Here is a 16,621-nt window from a genome sequence, read left to right as displayed (position 1 = left end):
GAATATGTACCAGAAGACAGAACTGGATTTAAAATGAAGCTAGGTGTGACCCCCCAAAACCATGTGTTTTCCATCAGACCCCAATTCCTCCTCCTCGGTCAGAGTTTTCACTGTCTACATTGTTTTTCAAGTCAGTTAATCCTCTAAACTCTGTGTGTGTGTGTGTGTGTGTGTGTGTGTGTGTGTGTGTGTGTGTGTGTATTCTGAGACACATGGGTCACTGGCTCTGAAAAGCTATTTAGAATATTCTGCCATAGCCCTAGGAATTGACCAGTTGTAGCCTTCTCCATTACCTAAGTAGCTAGCTGTTCATCACTTGAGTATCTACCTAATAACAAAATATTCAATCAACCGTTCAATGTAGTTGCAGTTGGACTGGGTGATGTCGAGACCGGAAGAAAATGAAATGCTGAGAGAGGTGCTGGCTGGGCTGACAGGAATGAGAAAGGATCTTCCCAAGGGTTCTGTGACTTCTGCAGGCCCCACTGGGAATTTTCTTAAGGCCGATTTTCTAAATCTTTTAGAAGAACAGGAGGAATTCTCATCCCATAGCTTTCCTGATTAAAGTCTTCCTGTAGGCTGCTGATCACGCAGTTCCTCGTGACAAACGTCCTACCAGCGGTGAACTTTGGGATCTTCAGATAAATCTCTGTGGGTCCCAAAATGTGGCCAGAAAATGACCCTTGATGAAGAGACCCTAAATGGAAACTCGGCAGAATGAAGGGATTGCCCTGATTTCTCAACCTACCAAGTTGCTAAGGCACTTTGGGTAGCCACACTTCTCTCCACACCTCAACACAGGCAGGTGTACAATGGCAGAGCTGAGATGGCTAAGCCAGCAGTCCAGTCCATTGTTCTGGTCACCACAGGCACATGCCAGGGTCTGGGGCTGTATTGTGTGAGCTATGACTACTTCAGAATCCTCCTTTCCAAATCCAAGGAGTCCAGGACTCTTTAGGAAGTGACGATGGCACCTGCTATTCACAGTCGTCAAGGGATGGAATAAGGATCATCTTTAAACTGTAATCATAAAACAATGTAAAAGAATTTGAAGAAAAAAAATATTTCACAGCCAGAATGTGAAACCCTGTTCTATTAGCATTATGTATAGCTTGAATTTTGATTACATGGAGATAAACACCCAATTATTGTCCCAAACGCAGTGACACTTTGCCTGCTTTCAACAATCTTCTTTAGCATGATCGCTGTGTTCTTCTCAAGCAGCATTCCTAGGATTTATTCCTTTTCTTGTTTCTACTCCTAAATAGTAACCTACAACTAAGCATCAGGCCCTTTTTTGTACAAATACTTGCCCACAAGACCAAAACATGCTATGTTCAAACACATCTTAGTTATCACGTTCAAGAAGATCAAGTCTCTCCCACCAAGATGCTCACTCGCCCATGCATTCATCGACTACCCATTGAGTAACTGCACTTAGCTAGGTGAGGTGCCACATTGAGCACAGAGAAATAGAGAAGGCTGCCCAAATAGTCAGGAACTTTGGGTGAAGGGGTGATTCTTATGGACACCAGGCTCAGTGTGAACATTGCTATGATTATTAGGGCATTGTAATAAAGAAGGCGAGACTGATCTGAGGGAATCAGGGAAAATCTTCCAAAGAAGTAATGTTTAAACTGAGATCTACAGGAGGAAGTAAGTCAGGAACAAGAAAGCATGACAGTGAGGGAGGGAAAAGCAAATCTACCCTCTTAGCCTGACTTTCTATTGCTCCAAACCAGAGCATGGGATTCCCTTTCCCTGCACAGAAATCAACCTCAAATTATTTCCACTGAAAACACTCAAAATGTTGGACACTGATATTAAAAAGGAATATGCTTTCCCGGGGTCTACTGTTTCTGTTCATCATCAAAATGTTCATCTTTAATCTCATTATGCAGAAAATTGGAGGCAAATCTTTCTCCATGGGCTATTTGTTTTTAATGATTTTAATGTTAGATTGGGTTTTGATGTTCCCTGGATGAGACATCTATTGGGCTGGTGCTGAGAACATGGAAGACTTCAGGGAATTTCCTGTAGTTAAATCTATACTCTTTCAGTAACCTGGCTTTTCCTGGGATGACCCCAGATTGCCTTGAGCTCAACTCTGAAGACAGCTGCTGAGTTCAGTCAGAGAGTCATTAGAGGATCTGGTTTTTGACCCTGTTCAGAAAGGCAAGTTGGTTTGAAGGCTTTCGTGGAGTGTTTAGTAGGTTAAGCAGGCAATTGGATCCATTAACTTTGACTAATTACCCTTCCTTCCCCTGAAGTTCTGGAGTAGATGTAAGCGAAAGAGATGACTTTAGATATATTGATGTAGCTTGAACAGAATGGCAGAACTATAAACCTTTATTTAAACTGTCAGATGGAAAACATATACCCTGTGGTTACTTTACAGATATTACTGATGGGAGCTTTCTAAAAGCAGGTCAAAAGAACTCTTCTTTCATCAAGGATGACTTAGTATTTGCATGTCACAAACTGTGGCCTGACAAATAGGAATCAATGCTGATCATATGGAATCTGTTTGGCTTTGTTTGATACAAACCAGAGCCTGCAAATGCTAGGCAAACACTCCACCGCTGGGTTACATTCTCAGCTGCCCGTTATTATTATTTTTTTTATGAGACAGGTCACACTAAGTTGGTCCTATCAGCCTTAAGGTCACTCTATAATCCAGGCTGACCTTGAAGTTGAGATCTTCTTGCTTCAATCCCCTAAGTAGATGAGGTTTCCTAGTGCAATGTTTTAAACCTATGGAAATATATTTGAAGAAAAACAGCAAATACCTGAATTTTTGACTTCCTAAATTTCCTGATTTGGGGAAGAAAAGTGGCATTTGCTTTATATTGATCCCAGCACCCACTTTTCCAATGCCTAGGATGACCCTGTCCATTATAAATTTTTTTCATTAAGCTGCATCCAGTTGATTCCAAGCTTACATCATAAGGGACAGCTTCTAGTATTTTGACACAATGCAATTTGTATCTATTAGATTTTTTTTTCTTTGCAAACAAAATCGCACTGGTTGCTAATGCCCTTTCCTCCAGTTCCTCAGTGGTACATTACAATTGCCTTCTCTTACCAATACCACTGTTCTGCAACCTCAAAATGTCTCATTGCCCTTGGGTAATCTAATTCCAGCCAAGCACAGATACTGGATGTTTTTTGGTTGACATGGACAGCCTCATGGTGGCTGTTCAATACTTGCTTATTCAACCTGTTTATTTAACTCATCCTGAGTTGAGTTGGCCTCAATATGAAAATTCAGTGACTTACCTCAGGAATGTAGATGGGATTGATGAAGTGTCTTAAAAGTTCACCCGCTTCTCAAGGATCCTCAAACTCATCTTGTGAGTTCCATGTTGTAAAGTATTAGATTCAAGACTCCATCTTACTCTGTGGTTGTGATATCACTTCTAATACCTTAAAGCAATGGTTCTTAATTTTCTTAACACTGCATCCTTTCAGCACAGTCTCTTATGTTGTGGCAACTCCTCCAACAATAAAATCATTTCACTGCGAGTTTATCACTGTAATTTTGCTACTGGTATGAATCCTAATGGAAATATCTGACATGTAACCCCCAACAGGGTCATGGCCCACTGCTTCAAAGGATCTGTTTAAGTTCTAAGGTTCAGTGAGGCTTCACATATCTTGTGTATGGTAGCTTCCATCAAGAAGTACATATTTGGGGAGTACTTAGTTGCAAAAATGCTCTTTAGGTGATCGGTTCAGGAACAAGCACTGAGAATACCAATAGCAACCAAGGGAAGCTGGACTTATCAGACAGTTCTCATTGGAAGTGTGTTCTAAGAATGCTACAATGAGAGGTTCAACCTAGCAGGTAGTTTCTTCTCATCTCCATTTTGTTCTGTTTCAAACTCTGTACCTCAAGCTCCAGAGGACCAGGCCTCCATGGGCATCCCCATACATGTTACTCACACACATGCACGTATACGCACATATAAAAATAAGAAATAAAACATTGATAACTACATTTGATGAGCATATTATATAATTGTATCTGAACAAATTATTCTAGTAGACATATACCACCAAATATGAATCCTCTATCAGGAACTCAAACAATACTTCTCTTCTTGAAGGAGATTAAAGTTTAGGGAACCTTTAAACTCCCCAATTTCTACTAAAAAAAAACCACACATACATATATAAGCATGTATTTACTGGCATATTGACCTAAACTGCTTTTTCTCATAGCATTGATATTTTTTAAAAACCGATGCCTTTTATATTAGAGTGGGAAGGACTGAGTAATTTGGGTCCTTGTCTGTGTTCCTCATTCACTTTCTGAGGTAAAAAAACACTTCCAGGCTGTGGACACAAGATCATTTTGTCCTTGGAATAGTGGTCACCTCTCCAGCCACAGCCGGACATCTTGGCCCAATGATTTCAGTGCTAGGGTTACTTAGGTTTACACTTGCCTGTGTCCTATAAACAAACCATTATGTGCCCACTCCTCTCTCTCCCACTCTCAGTTGAATTGGGGTCCCTTTGCCTTCCTAAGTCTTACCCTGTCCCAACCTTTATTCTCCCCTAACCTGACATGAATCCAGGATTGGAGTTAGCATATCTCTTGAATGCATTACCATGGACACACTATTTTAAGACTGAAATTTCCATTAGCAATTGTACTTCCCATTAGGTGGCTTCAAATTGGTCACCTGTAAAGGGATGTCCCATGTTGTTTCAAGAAACCAGCAGAAGTTTCACAGCTACCTTGTTTTGCTAAAAATAGCCCAGGCTGTAACAACTCAATGCGATCACATTTGAGTGACAGAATCCACAATCTAAGCAAGCTTCTCAGACAGGAGAGGGTCAATGTAAGAAGGCATTTGTTCATAATTGTGATTGCTGGAGTAACTGGACAAGGGATTGGAAACTAGGTCTCAGATGCTGAAGGTTTGCTCTTCGGGCTCTATCTACTGTTCTGAAACCTCTACCCAGACACCTGAAATTGTGGTTGTTGGAAGACCCAGCCACAGTTGACAATCTGTGCATATACCATCACAAAAAAACCAACAAAACTGAAGATCAGCATCCCTGCTTCCCAAACTGTGACCCAACAATATGAGCTGAAGAGCGCGGGTGAGGCATTGGGTACCACCTAGAGCACACAAAGAAATGAGGGGGAGTTTTTGCTTAAATATTCCTGGATTGAAGCCCCCAAATACAAAAGCTGTTTTAATGGTGCCATTCAATCATACCAGCTAAAGGTCAAGAGTAAGCTCATGAGATGCAAATTAGTACAAAATTAGTAAACGCCTCCTGCGTGATCAGCCAACAGTAGGAATGCCTTGCTGCTCGTGGGTTAGTTTCTTCATCTGAGAGAGCTTGAAATTGCAGCACATAAGATGCCAAAGAACAACCAAAGACTTGCAAAGAACTTTCTGCCCCCATCACATCATCGTTCAGACCGTATCTGGAAATTCCGAATTCTTCCCTAATGTGCAATTTATCAGGGGCCCTGATTGCCTGCGCCCAAAACTGACATCGTTCACACATCTCTGAACATTGGAAAACTAGCTACAGACAGTAGTAGAATCCTCTGATAGGCTTCTGGGAAAATTCTGGACTCTTAAGTCAGAAAATAGAGGGGACATTCCGACCCTAGTTATTTCATTTTCTGACGTTTAAACTATAAGACTATATGAATTACATAAAGGTTCTTCTGGGCCCGAATCCTGGGACTTCCTCCCACAACAAGACCTCATCAGGCATTGCTTTAGCTTTGTGTGGAGAGCAAATCTTACTGCTATAAGTACTATAAGAAAGTAAAACAGATTCTTAACTTAAAAATGCATAAACACATCATTTGGATGTGATACTTCTTTTTCTCTTCATGAAAACAAGGAAAATTATGTCATTGACTATTGAGCCTTGCTTGTAGGCACTGGTTCAAATTCCTATAGATCTCATTCCCATAAAAGGGGACAATACTACATTCAGGTTTTGGAGACTTTATGTGGATATTTTAGGAAATGTCACTCAAGTTGATGTTTATCTAAATGCTACTCTGTGCCTTCTTTTAAAAAAAGTGTCAACTCACATTTGAAGAAATCTGTGCTCCTCATCCCTAGATTTGGGAAAAACAAAATTCTGTCTTTTCCAAGCAGGGCAACATTCTCCCTGAACTCTCAAATCCAGAGTGTTACAACTATTCCAAGAGCTTTCTTAAAAATAAAAATGGTAATTATTTAAGAAAGTGAATTTGCAAATTAGTTTGATTCACTTTTCCTACCATATGTATATAGTATAACACCACTATGTACCCTTTTAATATATGATTATCACCCACCAAAAAAAAAAAAACAAATTAAACTTTTGTATAGGAAAAGCCTCCTCTTGTGATTGAATTTGTATTTTAACAAATGATATTGAAAATGAATTGTATTACTGTATGTACATGGGATGTTCCTATCCAGCCCAAATATTATTCTTGCATCCTTTAGGACCAAGGACAATACATAAGAACTTGAAAGGTTTTCTTTTCCACTATGGACAACAGGCAAATGGAATGACAGATGCTCAAGGCCAGGCATAAGATACGCCCTAGAGGTGATGGAAGGGTGGCCCAAAACCCAGCTAAACCTACTTCTCAGTGTAGACTCTTCTGGAACTAGAAATAAGTAGACTTTGAGAACTGACAGGCTTCAGGTCAAGTAGGAGAAGCTTTGGGGAAGTCCTGGGCTTGCTGACCGTGTTACCCTCTATAGGTCCTTCCAAATCAGCAGTGAGCTATCCCTAAGCCATACCCACTTGTAACTGGATATCAAGGATACCACAATCACCTAATAGTGGAACAAAACAATTATAGAGCCCTTTCCCTCGCTTAACCTTCTTAAGCAAATCAGCTAAAGGGACATGCTTGAGCTGAGGTTTGTCAGGGCTCGGTTCCAGAAAAGACTCAAAGTTATCACTTTTGGACCTCTCTAGTAGCACTGGGAGATGTAGTCTGAAAGGCAGTCTCTGCACACCTGGAATGCAAAGGAGACCTCATACTGAGAGGCACTACAGGGATGCTTTTATGCTTTAAAATTTAAAGGTTTTTGCTCTTCACTGTAATGTCAGCTGTCATGGTAGTAGTGTCATTTATTTCATGATGATCTGGTGGCCAAAAACCAGAAACAAAGCTCAGAAAATATTATTTTTATTTAGCAAGGCTTGGTACAGAGGATCTTTCTAAATTTAGAGCTATGTTGGAGAAAAATGGGAAATAATAACATGGCAATTAATAGTAAAGACCAGTAACACTTCCCTAGCAGTAATCTTGACATAGAGACCCTTCCATCTGTCCACTTATATTTATTAAAAACCTAGAAAACACATCAAGTGATAGAAACTTGGTCAGACATGGGGCACTGTGCCTTATTTCAAGGAGATCAGAGACTAATAAACAAGCACACACATATTCAAGAAACAAGTTCTCTGCTAAGAACAATGTATGCTCAGAATACACTCCCAGAAGGTGACTATGTCTGATTTCATTTGAAAGAAAGTGAAGAACATGCATGTGCTCGGGACTGAACAGTGCAGAAGCCCAAAGTCTTGTGTCTACAGATCTCATGCATGCTTCTACCTCACTCATATATATTAGGAGATCTCAGTACATAGCTTTTTGAATATGTCTGTTCCACAAGCATGTACTGAGCAACTATAAAATGTGAGGCATTGTCACAAGTAACTGTCAATAAAAAAGACCAAGTCTCCTGCCTCAATGCAACTAGAAAGAGATGCAAAAGGAAGCAAATATTAGATTCCCATTTCCTGGCCAACTGGTCCACAGAACCACAGTATCATGCAGAACCCTGTTATTTTTGTGTGTGTATGTGTGCTTCTTGGAACATAGTGGGAAAGAATGAAGTGGAAGGCTTTGGTCATGAGACTGCATGAGTTGACATGAAGAACTGGCAGCAATGCTGTGAAGGATGTGCCTGGATTTACTCTCTTGCCTCATCGCTCTTGTGTCTCCTTTATGTTTCTGCCAGTTCCCCTCCTTCCCACCAGTCTGTGTCCCAGATTTGTAACTTTTAGTTTTGTTGTGTGATCTACTTAGGTTAACTTGTATTATGTGTGTAACTGTAGGATTATAACTACACATTGAGGTCTATTGGGGCCACCGGTGGGCACAACTGAGGGCAATGACTTTTCTTCTAAATCAGTAGCAAAGAGCTCAGCAGTGGAGAATGGGGTCCCCTCGAACACCTCTTCCATCCACACCTGGTTGTTGATAGACATTGTACATCTATCCCAGCTGCTGTGGATTTGGATGACAATAGCTGTGACATTTCACAGCTCTTCACCCCATCCTCCAACTGTTACATCCTTTCCTATTCCCCTTTTCACAAGGGAAAATGGATGGGTCTCACAGGTGTACTTTCTGCCTGAAATCTAGGACTAGGAACCAAGGCCAAATAGTGTTATGGCCATCTGGGAAGTGTCAGGACCTGAAAGGAATAAGGGATTCAGTGGGTTCAGAGGAAAAGAAGAAGCATCTCACAGAGAAGTTTTTATATCATAAAGCAAATAATGAGCATCCCACCCCCACTCAAATACAGCTAACAAAAAGCTCCCTAGACCCTGTCATGGTATTTCCACCACTCCCACACTCTCCAGCAAGGCCCTGTCTTCCCAATCTTGCCTACAGAAGATCTGTAATCCACATATGAGCTTTGGTATGCCTTAAGCTCTGTGGAAGAGAGACTAATTTCAGAAATGCCTGAAGAGTGTATGCAGACCAACAAGGACAATTCTGGGAACTACCGCATCTGTTTAACAATGAAAGTTTGACATGAGAGTTCAACCCAAGCAATAACTAACATTGATACTGTTGGTTTTGCCTCTCTGATGATATCTAAAGCACCAGATAAGATGAACAGCATGATTTATTTATGACATCATCTATTTATAATGGTACAGTAATATCTGATTATCATAAAATATATTCCTACTTCATCTTGAGTTCATAAATATCTAGAAACACCAGCTAAAACTATGAATACATAGTACAATTGAATGTTAAATAATAAATTTTTATCAATCTTATATTAAAGTGTATATTTATAACTGGAATAATTTGCAAAATCCAACTCTGTTTTGACGTGATCTCAACCTAACTCTTCTGTGTTAGGTGGCTTTAAAAGAATAGAAAGTATTGTGCTATTTAAAATAGCTCATTCGGGCATGACTTTATGTAGACAAATGACTCATGCCTTATATTTCCCAATTCTCCTTGCAAACAAATTGCTGTAAAGATACAAGTATCTGGATTGCCAGGATTGGCAGCATCAATCCATTAAGGTGAACATGGAACAAAATCCAATTCTTTTCTGGTGTAGGGTATCAAAGAACATCCCAAACGATAGTCACCCTAAAAGTAATGTATACTTTGCAATGCTTTGGGGGTTACACAAACGTAGATGAATGGCTGGTGTCTGTTTCTTATTTCAATCTGCTTGACCTTTTGAGAAGATTTTGTTTCTTTACTATATGCAACTTAAATACAGTTGTGATTCCCCACCACGACATTTTAGTGTAAGCATCGCCTTCCCAACTAGGAACTGCATCTGGATGGTACAGATAAATGAAAAGAGAGTTGAGAACAAATTCATTCTCATTGGGAACAAGCATACTGATATCCAGGACCACATAGGGGACCTGAGAGCAGGCAAGATTTCACTGGTCTCTGCCTTACAGAAGTGGTCAGTGAATACTCTGGTCAGCAACCAACAAAATTTATGCCCAGTTCCAAGGGCCTCTTACAGACTAGCATCCATTCCCAGTGATATTTTTCATCAGTCCACATCAGTTTGAGAAAAAAATAAAGGCAGAACAGACAGCTTATTCAATCACTTGTGTTCATATGGGACATAGCTCAAGAACAGAGCATTGGCCTGTTGTATGCAAAGCCCTAGGTTTGAGCCTCAGCCTTACCAGAAAGCAATTAACAGCTAATTAATTAATTCAACGTGATCCAAGGGTTGTTTTTTATTCCAAGGCTATGTCATTCTTGTTGGGAAGAAAATGTTCAAGTTCTTTTTATGAAATAGTGGTGCTTGGACTCTTGAGTTGATTTAATGTTGCTCTTCCCTTGAGAGCATGTGCCCTAAAGCTGCACTTGTGGTAAATGGTGCTACTATAGCAAATCTGTTCCCAAAACATATTTTGAAACTTGCCTGCTGCTCCGTGAAACTTGGGAGTCTCAGGGCTGCAGGCGTGAGGGACTAGTAGAATGGATGTGCTTGATTTAATTCGAAGAAGGAAACCTGTAAGCACATTAAAATTATAAACAGCTATGGAAATGTCTCACTCCAAATGCATCTGTTGAGCTCCAGCTGTTAACGCTTTCAGGAAGCATTCTGGCAACCCACGGACACAATGAACACCCAGACAGGGGCAGCCTGAGCATCCTTCCCACCTCCTCTCCAAGACAGAAAAACATAAGTTATGTCCAAGCTGCATGGGAAGAGTGGTTGCCTGTGAAACCAAATGAGAGATCTACCGAGGGACTTACCAGTTCCATTGCCACAGCTGCATAACCACACCAGTTCTTAGGGAAACAAGTGTCCTGGCCTGGGGTGGACTCTGCTGCTCAGTTTTTTGCAACATTGACTCCTGCTTCCTTCTTTCACCTCCTGACCTCCTCTCCCCCTTGCCCTTTCCTGCCCACCTCCCCTGAACATCTGTCCTTTTCTCTATAGTAATTTCCTAGGTACTTGGTGCTGAAATCAATTGCGTCAGTGGAGTGAGCGTATGTTTTGCTTAGCCATGTTGGAACGTTGTACTCCACCCATTATCCTGAGAGACCAGAGAAGGGGATTTTAGTTGATTCTACCTCTGATGAAGATTTACCATAGAGTTCTTTAGAGATATCAAATTTATATGACGTTGACTATTCCTAACAATGCTATAGGAAGAATCATTATCACGTGGACTAGATTATTTCAAAGAAGTTAGAGCCCGTGACTCTGTTTGGACTCTGAAGTCAGTGGGTTCATATCTGCTTTGAGAAAGTTGTAGCTCTTGAACAAGTCTCTCCAAGGCTATAGATGCATGAAAGATTGAGGCCAAAGGATCTTAAAATGCTCCATCACCCTTCATGTGCTTTCCCGTGATGATTCTGTAACTTATGTTGGTCTAGCCTGTGTTCTAAACACAGCTAAATGAAGAGGCTGGTAGAGGAAAGCAGACGCTGTAAGTCTATACCAAAGTGGGGAATGAGTACTTCCTCACAGATGCACCACAGCCACTGCTTCTACTCGGGGAAATCCCTGATGGGAGACTGGGCTCCTCTGCTCCTCTATCCCTTTAGGCCAACTTATGGTTTGTTTGATTTAATTTTTAGTTTTCTTTAATAAGCCATCTTAAATTGGAGCTGTAAGTTGAGTATTGCATTTGGCTAGAGCCAGCCAGTTGATTCTTGTCAGTGGCTGTTGAATCACTAGGAGACAAGGTCTCTGATATGTCCTCATGAGCCAATGCAATCTCTGCATCCATGTCCCCATGTCCGTTTACCAGTCATGGTGGTACACCTTCTTCCACCTGACGCTGTGTAATCCTGGGAAACAGTGAGATGCTGGAATTGCTTGCACTTTTGCCTAAAGAATATTATACATATATCTATATAGAAATATAGATATATAATGGTTTGTGTTGGGAGAAAACATTCTATGTGTAAAAAAAAATAAACCTTATTAATATTTGTCAAGTTTGAGAAGCAGAGCCTGGCACATCTGACTGTCTGTGTTTGCAGGATGCTTAAATAACAAACGCAAGCCCCAAGGCACCCTGAGTCTTCTCATCGCTGTTAAATGAAAGACCTCATCCAAACATGGAATCTATTCAGTTGGGGGTGGCTCATTTTGGTGGGCTTTTCGGAAACACAGACGTCCTGCTATTTCTTTGGTTCTCTTTCTCTCGTACCTGAGATTCAGTGCTTAGTCAGAGAAAGAGCGGTGACTCACATTTCTCAGGCAACAGCTGCCCAAATGCCTCAACCAAAGGAATTCAGTGAACCTCCACGGAGGAAAGAGAGTGTTCCTCTCCACGTGATACTTTGCCAGGTTTTGTTTCTCTGAATCAAATGCTAACTGACCAAGGGTTGTAGGCGCCACTGAATACAACTGCATGGAATGCCATGACTGTGGGCGATGCAACATGATCTAAAAAAAACATTGCATTTCTTTTTGGATCTGAAGGGGACTAGCAGGTTTATTGTGTTTGCATGTGCTTTCCCTCTAGACTCTGGCTGCCCTAACAAGAAATTCAATAAATCTGCTTCCAAACCATCTCGCACAAGCTTTGCATGTCCAGTCTGGGCCTGAGGAAATTAACAAGCGAATAGAGCATACCATCGACTTGCGGAGTGGCGATAAGCTGAGAAGAGAGCATATCAAGCCATTCTCCCTGATGTTTAAAGACTCCAGCCTGGAGCACAAGGTAGAACTGAGTCTCCACGGCGGCTTTTTCTCAAGTAAATTCTTGTCCATGTTTGTGGGATTAGAGTGCGCAAGGGCTGTGGTCTTGCTTTCCGTGTCTCGCTTGTTTGATTGATTAGATTCAGTACTGTTCTCTCTTACTCTCTTTGGAAATAATGAGTGGACGGAAGGCCATGAAAGGAGATGATCGGTAGGCAAAGAGATTCTCGTCTCTGAGCTTTAAGAGAAAGATTCCTAAAGAACGAGGAAGCCTTGACTCATTAAGCATCAAAAGAGTTTTTTCCATTTTGAGGCTAGGAAGACAAGGAGATTTGCTAAGCCTTTGTGTCCACTCTGGGATGCATTCATTTCACTGTAACCCTGATAGCCTAAAGTATGTGGACTCTCAAATGCTGATGTAAATGTAAGCAGGGACCCTATATCTCTTAGATTTTTAGGTGTTAACCAGTTTTCCAATGGTTTGCTGGATCAGAATCCATCTCCAATCCCTATTTGGTGATATGCTGTGGGTTCTGAGTCCAGCTGAATTCCTCCCTTGCTACTTCCTTTCTATGTGACCTTTGACAAGTAGGGTGACTTCACTGAGCATGTATTCCTTTCTGTAAAAGAAGGGAAAGATGGGTACCATACATGTCTCAATCATGAGTTGTCTTGGTTACTTGTTTGTTATTATAATTTTAAGAACTGACAAAACACTAAAGGAATAAAAGATGTCTTTTGACACACAGTTTTGGGGACAGTCCATCACGGCAAGAAAATCAGGGTACTTGAAAAAGCCGGTTGCATAGCCTTCACAGTGAGAAAAGAACAATAAACACTAGCACCAGTTCCCTTTTTTCTTTGTATTCAGTTCACAGAGCCAGTCCGTGGAATAGTGCTACCTGCCATTAGGGTAAATACTGAACTAACCTACTCAATAAAACCCCATGTGTGTCCAGAAGCTAGCTTCTAGGCAATCCCTCGCAGACAAGCTCAGAAGTGCCTTTACTACATGATTCTGAATTCTGTCAATTTAGCAACCATAAACCATCACACAGGTTATTATGACAGTCTCCTAGTCAAAGCATAGCTTAGGCAAATTGTTCCAATATGGCAAGCCATCACTGTGTGGCTGTTTTCCACTCCCTTCTTCTGCCCCAGTTCTGTACTGGGGAGAAGGGAAGAGGCATGAAGTGACCTGCTTAGATGAACTACGCATTTTCACTGTTAGGAGCAGACAGACCTTCGCTGGCTGAGCATAGGAGGTGTTCGGCATCTGCAGAAGCCTCCAGCAACAACAGCAGGGCATTTGCAAGCAAATTTCGGGAGTTTGATCCAATGCTTCATGAAGCTCCAGTGAGCAAGTCTCTTGTGAGTTTGCTCAGCTGCCTGGGAGATTAAGCTTTCCCCGGTTAGGAGAATTCACAGCTCTGTGCACATGCTCTGCTCCCAGTGAGTTTCTCTGATTGCTACCTACAGACTACAATCTCTAAACCAAAAGTCTTCCACCTTCAATTCCCAATTTAAATTCCATTGTGTGTACATACTAAGCAAAGAAAAAAGAAAGAAACATTTTTGCTTCAATCAAAACCCCCTCCCCAAGAATAGCAGGTGTGATTTTCTTATTCATAATATAATGAAGGGCTTACAGACCAGAATTAAGATCATTTTGTTTCCTGGGTACTCTATAATAGGAACTAGGACAATGAGCAAAGTGGCTTTCAGAGAATCTTCTCAATTAGCCTGTGTAGACACTGTAGTTCCGCCCAGGAGTGAACAAAACCCTTTTTTCCTTCTTGCTAGAAGTGTATTTGCCATGCTAGTGCCTTAACTCCTGCAGACTGCAGTATCTCGTGTGTTTTAGATAATAGTGTCTGCATCTTATTTGCAGCTTCCTGTACTAGAACAAAAAATGTCAGGCAATGCATGTCTGGGGTTGATTTCTTGAACAGGGGACGTTCTTCCAGAACAGTTAAAGGGTAGTATTACAGTAGACATGAGATCTGCCCGTTGATGAACAAGCCATGTACCACCTAACATGTTCTCTGTGGTGAGGACAGTGTAGCAAACTAAAAGAGACATTTATTTCCCTTCCTGAGGTCCCAGAGATTTTCTTTGGTGTCTCTCACCCCGAGATCCTCTCTATAGACAAGGTTTCTGCTAAGCAAAGAATGTGTAATAAGTGATTCAATTAAAGATCTACAGCTGGTAGTATAGAATGACTAAGACACCAGAATAAAGTAGATGCTCTTGTGCTATTCAGCTTTCAATTGATCAGGAGAGACAGAGAGAAATAGTTTTGAAGCCCTGGGGACTTGAATTGAAAGTGACCATGATACAAAAGCCGGTGTGCTTGTTCATGACACAGCCTCTGCCCAGGTTCCCAGGGCTTGCTCCTATACCCCCTTTCATGAAGAAGAAAAACCTATCCATTCTCATCCTTTGAAAACTTTGGATGAAAAAGAGGCAGACGGAGGAGGCAGAGAAAAGGGTTGAGGTAGAAAAGTGTCCTAAAGCCTTAGCAAACTAATAACAAGCATTAAGGAGCTATGAGAAGCATGAGCAACTCTCTCTCTCTCTCTCCCTCCCTTTCTCTCTCTCTCTCTCTCTCTCTCTCTCTCTCTCTCTCTCTTACACACACACACACACACACACACACACACACACAAAGCACATGCACAAACAGACACCACATACACAGAGCCAGGTTAGCACATTCTAGGTAAAGATGAGAAGGAAATAAAAAATCCACCCAGTACATTTGGGCGGTAAGGAATCCATGTGCCTAGTTACATCGGTGAATAGGTAAAGGGAAAAAATGCCCCAAGATCTAAATTTCAAAATGAAATTTTCACAGGTTTGCTCCCAAACTCATAGTCTGAGTGTAATCTAAAAAGCCCCAGGCAGAAAAATTTAAAGTGGTATTGGTTGATAGTGCCACCTGGTGGCTAAAGAAACAATCACAAACATCCCTGGAAAGAGTTCCAGGTTTTTCCTGTGACAGCAACAGGCACCCTGATTTCAAAGATGTCTAAATGTTCTCACTATCAAGAATTCACATTTTAAGTAAAACTGTGCATCTTTTAACATTTTAACACATAGATTATTTAAAATTCCCAACCCCCCAATTTCCCTACTGTCCTACCCTAGTTCTTAAAAAACAAATTTGGATCATAAAAGTACATTCACTAAAATGAAAAGCAGAAACAAGAACATTAGGTGCAGCCTTGGAATCTTATATGAAATAACAAACTTCATTCTGTTTAGGCAGCATGAATAAAATGAATGAAGATTCGGTCATCTCTCCTTTATGAGTGAATCACAGAGCTCAATGCTCCATTGGAATGCATAGAAATGCTACTGCTTTGTCATAGTTTATAAGAAGTGATATGTTTATTAACAGTCTCATGAGCAATGAGGCTTTTACATATCTCTTAGTGTTGCACAAGTACTTGCTGAATGAATAAGAAAATGCAGAAAGGACAAAAGAGATGGTTGGGTAGGCAAAGTGCTTGCCACACAAATGTGAGGACTTGAATTCACATTCCCAGAATCTACAGAAAGCCAAACACGACAACAAGAATCTGTGGTTCCAGTGTGTATCAGAAAGATGAGAAGGGTAGAAAAGGGCATTCACAGAAACTTCCAAGCCAAAAGGCTGGGTATGTAGCGGCAAACAGAAAAGACACCCTGTCTCAAAGAAAGAGAAAAGTGAGAACCTACACCCGATATTGCCCACTGACCTATGTGCACACATAAATGCACACACATCATAGAAACATATAAATATCCACAAAAAGAAAATGAAAAGAGACCCATGATGGAGCAGGGTGCAGAGATGGAGAAAGATGGATCTACATCTTTAGATATGTACATAGATAAGTACATAGATACAACTGGTGGTCTCAAAAACATGAGTGGGCCTTGATCTGACCTTGTTCAGGTGATTTTCAGGAGGGAAAACTAAATTCTCCTTGGTCGTCACTGTGGAATTCACTGTGCAGAGCTCCTCTCCTGCTTCTATCTCCAGGGTTGCTTTAGATTAAGTTCCAGAAAGTTATGTTGCAACGCCTGTGGCTTTGCTACAGTCGGACTGCACATTTACCATCTCTGCTCCTTGGGTTCCTCATCTGTGAAATAAGGACCTTGGACAGATCTTACCTTCTCTAGCAACTTTGCTG

The 16,621-nt window shown here is 41.1% G+C and overlaps 1 protein-coding gene across 3 annotated transcripts in view; it reads left to right on the top strand.

Annotated features, from left to right (window-relative positions):
* Positions 1-16,621, top strand: part of Adcy8 (adenylate cyclase 8) — a 215,987-nt gene that overhangs the window by 130,318 nt on the left and 69,048 nt on the right. For 2 of the 3 annotated variants that reach the window (XM_048457362.3, XM_048457363.3), the window contains exon 8: positions 12,265-12,462. The exons of the other annotated variant lie outside the window; for it this stretch is intronic. In XM_048457362.3, coding sequence (XP_048313319.3) covers positions 12,265-12,462 — 198 coding nt within the window. The remainder of the gene's footprint in view (positions 1-12,264; positions 12,463-16,621) is intronic. 3 annotated transcript variants of the gene reach the window in all.

Source organism: Myodes glareolus, chromosome 19, assembly GCF_982192425.1.
Source record: "Myodes glareolus chromosome 19, mMyoGla1.1, whole genome shotgun sequence".
In the NCBI taxonomy this organism is placed as follows: domain Eukaryota; kingdom Metazoa; phylum Chordata; class Mammalia; order Rodentia; family Cricetidae; genus Myodes; species Myodes glareolus.
Note: the sequence above shows the minus strand (reverse complement) of the source record. Positions and strands in the feature narration are given on the sequence as shown.